The sequence below is a fragment of the Microtus oregoni genome, unplaced genomic scaffold (assembly GCF_018167655.1).
Source record: "Microtus oregoni isolate MIOR12 unplaced genomic scaffold, Mior012 000061F_ref0000440, whole genome shotgun sequence".
Classification (NCBI taxonomy): domain Eukaryota; kingdom Metazoa; phylum Chordata; class Mammalia; order Rodentia; family Cricetidae; genus Microtus; species Microtus oregoni.
In genome coordinates this window covers 10,435,113-10,442,698 of record NW_024543871.1, presented here as the reverse complement: position 1 = coordinate 10,442,698, position 7,586 = coordinate 10,435,113, and the positions used below count along the sequence as shown (strand labels likewise).

General features: G+C 44.6%; 1 protein-coding gene across 2 annotated transcripts; it reads left to right on the top strand.

The window, feature by feature from the left end:
- Positions 1-1,502: 1,502 nt before the first annotated feature.
- On the top strand, positions 1,503-6,248 carry Tmsb4x (thymosin beta 4 X-linked). 2 transcript variants are annotated; one of them, XM_041639991.1, is made up of 3 exons: positions 1,503-1,539; positions 2,570-2,684; positions 5,949-6,248. In XM_041639991.1, the coding sequence occupies exons 2-3, from the start codon at positions 2,585-2,587 to the stop codon at positions 5,981-5,983; spliced, it is 135 nt and encodes a 44-aa protein (XP_041495925.1). In that variant the 5' UTR covers positions 1,503-1,539; positions 2,570-2,584; the 3' UTR covers positions 5,984-6,248. The 2 variants fall into 2 exon arrangements, with proteins under 2 accessions (XP_041495925.1, XP_041495926.1); XM_041639992.1 differs by lacking the exon at positions 1,503-1,539 and adding an exon at positions 1,581-1,632.
- The last annotated feature ends 1,338 nt before the right edge of the window (positions 6,249-7,586 follow it).

Sequence of the window (7,586 nt, the reverse complement as noted above, 5' to 3'; positions counted from 1 at the left end):
CAGCAAGAGTCCAGGAATGCACCCTGCAAGATCTTTTCTGGGTTTCAACAATGCAGTGGGCTAGGCCTGCAAGTGAACATGGGGCAGGAGGGGCTGTCTTTCCCGAGAGGTGACATCTCATGCGTGCTCAAAGAGGTCCAGGGCCCCCATTCGAAGGGCAGGAAGGCAGCCGCACAAGCCCAAGCAGAGCATTAACTGGGAAACCAGAGGGGTCACCTTCCCCTGCCTACCCCCATCTCCTTCCTCCCCAGTAAAAGGGAAGTGGATGAAGAAATGGAGAAGTCCAAGCTGCTGGAGCAGAGGCAGTTTAGGCTCCCTCATAACCCTTGACTCATTCCCAGAGAGGCAAAACCTCTATCATAAAAATGCTTAGCAAAGGGCTTCTGGAAATACCCCCACCCCAGGGCACAGAAAAGGAGAAGGAATCTTTTGTAGTTTTCTGTGTCTCAGAAAGAATCCCAACAATGCCTTTTTAGAACCTGTGTAGCTTCCTCCTGTCACCCACCTCTTGGAGACCCAAGCTTGGTACCTGTAATTACTTTTTAGTAGCAAGCAGGTCCCTGGTACTCACCGACTCCGGTGCCATTTTGAAACCCACACCTCTCTACCTGTCTCATCCGCACGAACTGCCGAAACCTTCCCCCTCAAAACCGAGTTCGCGTCTCTCTTTCAGTCTTCAGATAGCAGGAGCGAGTGGAATTGTCGTCTTCAGAAATCCTTGGTTCTCATTAGCAATCCCTTCTAATTAATGAAAGTAAGAAAAAGGAAATCAACTTCCTTATTGTCGCTCAATAGCAGAAGTTGAATTTGAGTTAATTTTTGAGGAGGCTGTGTATTCTATAAAACTCCCAATTACCTTACCATGAGCAAGTATTAGTTATCTGACTTGAGTGCTCACGAAAATTATCATACACGATACAGATGCTTCAATGCTGAAACTTTTCTTTAAAAAAAAATCACTCAAGGATCCTTTATCGCCCTCTCAAATCAAGGGGGAAAACAGCCGAGGAAGACAAAGAGGGCCGGGTGGGGTGAGTGCGGTCCACTGGTCTAAAAGCTGAGTCATGGCAATCAGACCCCAGCAGCCCTTGTGTGAGGGACACCGCACCCTATCTTGGGGGACGCTGGCTGCAGACAAAGCCAGTTTCGAAGTAAAGGAATGCCTGTCTCCTTAGGTGCCACCCAGGCACCTTAGTTATCGTGAATTTAACCTTCAGAACAGATTTGGGCGGTTGTTGCAAAAGTTCGTTATAATAAAATACACCTCGGGGGGGGCGCATTTTGAAGGCGTTTGTTCCTTTTCTAGTTCCGCCATAAATGTGGGTCGAGGGCCTGATGGATGGGATGGGGGACGGAGGGTCCGACAGGCCTCCAAACCCCTTTCCGGAGACTCGGCGCGAAGGAGTTAAGCGGGACTGCCAGTGACGTCACCTCATTTACATAGGAGCGCGCATATAGCGGCGCGCGCTGCGCCCCTCCCGACAATCGGCAGCAGCCTCTGGGCAGATAGGACTTCCTTTGTTCGCGCTCCTCGCTTGGGTGAGCCCCAGGGCCCCTTCCTCCTTCTGTCCTCTGCTTCCCTGCCCGTCCTCATCCTTAAAGCGAGTCCAAGGGGTACTACTCCCAGGCCAGGTTGTTTTGGGGATTTTAGGGGGGGGGGGATGCTAAACTCTTCCAGATGCTGAGTAATGGGAAAGGGGAACTTGATGATTTTTTAAAAATCACAAAACCGGGCATTTTGCTGCGCAGTTTGGAGGGGAATTGTTTTCTCTCCTCGACCCTCACCCCCTAAAGTATTTTTCCTGGTCTCGGAGGCTGTAATTAATCAGAAATAGATCCTTTGTTCTAATGCTCTGTAGTCTCCTGAACGCCTGATGGCTTCGAGGGCTGTTATCTGGCAGGCTTAACCTACCCGAGCTGTAGCCTGAAAATTGGGAAGTCCTTGCAGAGAAATGTGTGCAAAGAGGGTCGAAGGGCCCTGCATGCAGATCAGGATGCAATTGCGAGAAGTGGGGAAGGCAGCTTTGGGTGCCTCGGCTGCGGCTGCGTTGTTGGGCTTGAGCGAGGAGAGGAAGCAAGTAGGGCGGTGGTCGGCGGCTGCTCAGGTCAGCTCCCGCCTTTGTGCGGAGGAGAAAGCTGGGCCGCCTGGCATCTTTTTGGGGAGCAAGCCCATGTAGAAACTGTAGGTGCGTTTTGCGACCTTGACTCTATTTTAAGAGTTTTTACTCGACTTCCCCCCACTAAAGCTGGAAGTAGCTTCATTCTAACCCGATTTTAATATTTCAACATTGCAGTTAACATCCCGCAATGATGAATTTCATTGTACAGAAATACCTTTGAGAGCCACCTTCGCTCTTTGATTTTTCACATTGGGAACAGTAAGGGAGATTTTTTTCCCCTGTAGAAAGAGCTGAAAGTCTTTAGTCAGGAATGGAAGAGGAAGGGAAGGGAGGAAGTAGGATTTCAAGCTGGAACCTCTGGTCGGGGGTAGGAGAAGGTGCTTTCGGAGCTGGGAGAGGCGAGGGCGGGTGGCTCTTTCTTAGCCTTGGTCTTGGCTTTTTACCTGCAGCTCCTTCCGGCAACCATGTCTGACAAACCCGATATGGCTGAGATCGAGAAATTCGGTAAGTCGAAATTGAAGAAGACAGAAACGCAAGAGAAAAATCCTCTGCCTTCAAAAGAAAGTAAGCTCTTCGCCCCCACCCATCTTCAGAACAGGCTGGGCGGGAGCGGAGCAGACGGGTAGGAGAAAGGGAGGGGCTGCGGAGAGGATGGGGGGTGGTGCGGGGGAGGAGCCGACAGTTTGATGATGATGAATATGGCCTGCAAAGGTTAATTAAAAACTGTTTTGCAGCCAACAAACGCTGGGCTTTAGTGATTTAATAAGGGAATATTTCATAGGCATATTATGCAAATATATTTATTGAATAACTGTACTTATGTTTAATGACTTCCTCATCGTAGCAACCTGTAGTAATATGGGGCGGCAGGGCTGCGTCCCCCACACCCGGCCGCCCACATGGCTAGCTTATGCCCCGAAATAATTACACGGACACTGTATTCCTTCAAACACTGCCTGGCCCATTCTCTTCTAGGCTAATTCTCACATATTAATTTAGCCCATTCCTAATCATCTGTGTGTAGCACCCCAAGGTGCGCTTACCGGGGAGATTCTAGCCTAGTCCATCCTGGGTCCGAGCTTCATCCCGGGAGCAGGGCATGGCGTCTCTCTCAGGCGTCTGCTCCCGCGAGGAAAGAGGTCGAGTCTCTGAGCTCACTTCCTCTTCCTCCCAGCATTTTGTTCTGTTTACTCCTCCCACCTATCCTCTAACCAATAAAATGGGCCAGGGCAGTGCCTTTATTAGCCAATGACCTTCCTCCATCATTTCCCCTTTTTCGGTTTAAACAAAAAAAAGGCTTTAACATAGCAAAATTACATATAACAAAACAGTTATCAAGTAAAAGTTACAATAATCTTTATCATAACTAAGGAAAACTATAACTATAACTAACTATTCTTAACTCCATCAAAGACTCCAGAAAGATATATTACTACCTAAGCAAACAAGAAAAAAAGCATCTTTTAAAACTCTAGAAATGGCAGAGACATCTCGCTGCCTGGACAGTCACCCAAAGTTCTTTTGTACCGTTGGGGCATCCATCTTCAGCCTTCAGGCCCATGGTATCCAGCAGACATTTCCATAAAGCAGGAAAATTCAAAGTCAGTTCAGTCACTATCTGTTGTGTCCTGCAGCATGTCTCGCAGACTCTTTCATGAATCAGGAACCCCGAAAGATCATCTCACCTTAGGCAAGTTCAGTAGTCCTCTCTCTGTGGGTTCTCTGTGTCCAGTTTATGCAATAGTCCAGGCAAGAGCAGTTTCTTGCCCAAATGGCTATCAAACTCCATAAGGTGCCTCTTCGATGCCCATCTTCCTCTTGAAGTAGATTGGTGCTGCCAGGAGCAGAGTGTCTCATTGTCATGAAAAGTCCTCAGTTATTAAAACATTAAATGTCCTATTCTGTAATCTTTGAAAGACACGAAGAATGTCTATCTAAAATATATCTCTATATATCTAGAAAATCTAACTAACATGACTACAAGCTTTACTATTATTGATGATTATCCATTAACAACCTATATTTCTCAATTATACAGTACATATTTTAATGAACTACACAATCACAATACCTTAATCAAAATCAGAAACACTTATACATATAACAAAATTGACCTTAAATTTCTATCAATAAAGCAAAATCTATACTAATGTAAATTATTCATATCTATATCATATCCCCCTTTAAATGTAAAAGGACGTTTATAAACCATATTTGGGAACATGGGCGCAGTTTTTTCTCTCCAAACTGCTTCCTGCTGAATGGGGGCGTCGTTAATTAGGTCTTTCATGGTATAACCTGTGTGCTAGTTTCATCTCAGTTGGCAGTTGAGCGAAGCAATTTTCTGAAGATGTTCACTGCAACCCTTCAGGAGGGCGTGGTCCATCATACCAAATCGGAATAGAAGAAATGAACAGCGTCTCATCCTCTGTGAAAACAAAATAAGAAACTCCTTTCCAAAGCATCATGTCCTTAGATCCAAATTTCAAAGTTAAGGCATCAAAATATCTATGTCGGATTAGTTCAGCAGCATTTATCAATAAATATCTTTTAGCAGCTGTTGCTTCTTCCTCAGCATTCAAACAATTCAAAGAGAGCATAATAGCATACAGTATCAAGATTCTCTGTGTATTTTCCATCTTTGTGCAGCTTTGTTTTAACCTCTATTTTGTTTATTTTTACTTTTAACTCTTTGCTTTTTGAGACAGGTTCTCTGTATCTTTGACCTGAAGTAACTCTGTAAACCAGGCTGTCTTTGAACTCTCAGAGATCCGCCTGTCTCTGCCTCCCAGGCATTTGGGATTAAAGGTGTACACTACTACACCTTGAACTCACAGAGATCTGTTTGTCTCTGCCTTCTAGGCACTGGGATTAAAGGCGTGTGCTACCACACACAACAACTCTCTTCCTTTTTTTTTTTTTTACTTTAAGAACTTCAACTTTTAGTCTGCATATATTTTTAACACACTGTAAACCATTTAAAAATTTTCTTTGTCTTTGAATCTCTCTTTACTGTATATCTCTCTTTTTCTGACCACATGAGTCTTTAATTTACCATGCAATATCAGTAAGATTAAAGGCGTGGCTTTGCCAGCTAGATCCATTCCATTCCTTAGCTTTCCAGCCTCATGGCGGATATACAGGCTGTAGCCATGTTTACTGCAACAACTGTATGGCATTTCAAGGTCCCTGCCAGCAAGTGAGCTACAACAGACAACACTCAAGTCCTCTCTCTCGGTAGCCAGCCCTCCTGCCTCAAACAGTCAGAGTTTGCCCTGGCAGGATGGCCCAGAAAGCCGGCATTTTTAAACGGCGCAGCTTTTTTCCTGCTACGGCTGAAAACCGAAAAGCATGCGTTCAGCTTTTTGTCAACACCGTTTAAGTGTTTCGTGGCAGGACCTCTTAATGAGCTGCAGGCTTTGCAGCTAAAGCTGAGTCAGGAAGCCTCTCTTAGATGAAAGCGCATGCTTGCCTCTAGCAAGCAGAGTAGAACCGAGAAATTGCTGCTACCAAGAAACCAGGCACAATGCTTTCATTTTGTTCTAGAATTACTTCCCAAGCTGTCTCAGGCTTTATGTGAAAGCAGTTGTCCACGTGGGCGCCATATGTAGTAATAAGGGCGGCAAATATATTTATGCAAATATATTTATGCAAAAATATATTTATGCAAATATATTTATTGAATAACTGTACTTATGTTTAATGACTTCCTCATCGTAGCAACCTATGTAACCTAGAATTTTTATAACATGAAAAGAGATTTTTAAATGAAAATATCGTGTTTCTGTAGAGTGCACTAAGCCTCCATCTTCTTTTTTTTTTCTTCAGTGATTGAACAGGAGAAGCAAGCTGGCGAATCGTAATGAGATGAGCGCCGCCAATATGCACTGTACATTCCACAAGCATTGCCTTCTTATTTTACTTTTAGCTGTTTAACTTTGTAAGATGCAAAGAGGTTGGATCAAGTTTAAATGACTGCGCTGCCCCTTTCACAGCAGATTCAGAACTACTGACCAGGAAGGCCTCCCCTGCCTCTCCCACCCATCTGGCTGGCTGGCTGGCAGGGAGGGAAAAGACCTTGCATGTTGGCGAAGGAAAAAGTTGGGTGGGAGGCGGTGAAATATAGAGTTAAATTCAAGATGGTCCAAGGTGTCCTACAGGATGTAAAATGCAGTTTAATCAGAGTGCCATTTTTTTGTTCAAATGATTTTAATTATTGGAATGCACAATTTTTTTAATATGCAAATAAAAAGTTTTAAAACCTGACTGGCTTGTCTGTTTGGTGTCTGGAGGGATTAGTTGAATGGGTCCTGCAACCTTTGCAAAAATGCCGGCCTCTTGGTCACTGGGACATAGATGGTGAGAAACATGAAGAGCATTGACATCATCGCACTGGGGTATGGATAATATCTATAGCAAAAGATTGGGAGGTCATCTGAAGGTGATTGTGAGTTCCTCGCGGGTTACGTGAAAGATTGAAGGAAAATATCTGCATTTGGAGCAGCTTCCATTGTTGGAAGAAGGGGGCTGGGAAACTTAATGGGTTTTAATTTATTGCACATCATCTCAAAATAAAGGGTGGTGGTTCAGCACATTGGCTGTAGGTATCAAAATGAACTCAATCGACTACCTAGTATCAAACAAGTTCAGTTTAGGGCAATCCTCTGAGGTAAAACTAAAGACCACATTTTAGTATGTGCTTTAGAAAGGAATTCTGAATTTGTCCTCATCTAATGGCCGGCTAGAAATCGAAGTTTGATATTTAAAATCAGCTTTAGAAAAGGAAATGCACCTATCATGAAAGACTGATTTGAACTCGGTGAAATCCTAAAATGGAATGTTGGGGTTTAAAAGACAAATTCAGGACAGGTGAAATCTGGGCCAAGTTTGAGAGCAGCAGATAACCATCAGCTGACCTGCAGGTCTTTTCTGGAGTCTTCCCTAATCTTCCATCATCTGAGCTACATATTTTCGTTGGTGGGTACAAGCAAAGCCCTTGTTTCGGCTGGGCCGCAACATGTAGCAAGAAGAAAAATGAGCTATTTTCTAAAAGTAAAATGAATGTGCTTAGAGCTGCTTGGTGGATCGCTCTGTTCTTTATGAAGGGTACATGTTAGTTAAGTGACAGACGGCAATATTTAAGATCAGCAGCTCTCCCAGTATCTCAGCAAGGATAAAATATACAGGGCGAATGTCCACAGTGAACTTTTCCCCTGAAACTGGCTCATGAAAACACGGGTTTGCAGTGGGGGCAGGGAGGGGGGATTGTGTATTACTAAACCCAGTTGATTTTCTTTGCTCAACACTTCCTTTGAGAAATGCACATGAAACCACGGACCTGTGGTTTAGACACTCGAGGAGAGCATCAGTGAACAGACCTTCATCTGCCTGTCTGGGGTAGGATGGGTGGACATGTCAGGCTACAGGTCGTTCCTCCTATGGAGAGACAGAAGGAGCCAGCACAAA

Bases quoted from the DNA above. Each gene is read 5' to 3' on its own strand.
- Tmsb4x (XM_041639991.1), top strand. From the start codon at position 2,585: ATGTCTGACAAACCCGATATGGCTGAGATCGAGAAATTCGGTAAGTCG. The intron at 2,685-5,948 runs GTAAGCTCTTCG...TTTTTTCTTCAG, and splicing joins TCCTCTGCCTTCAAAAGAAA to TGATTGAACAGGAGAAGCAA.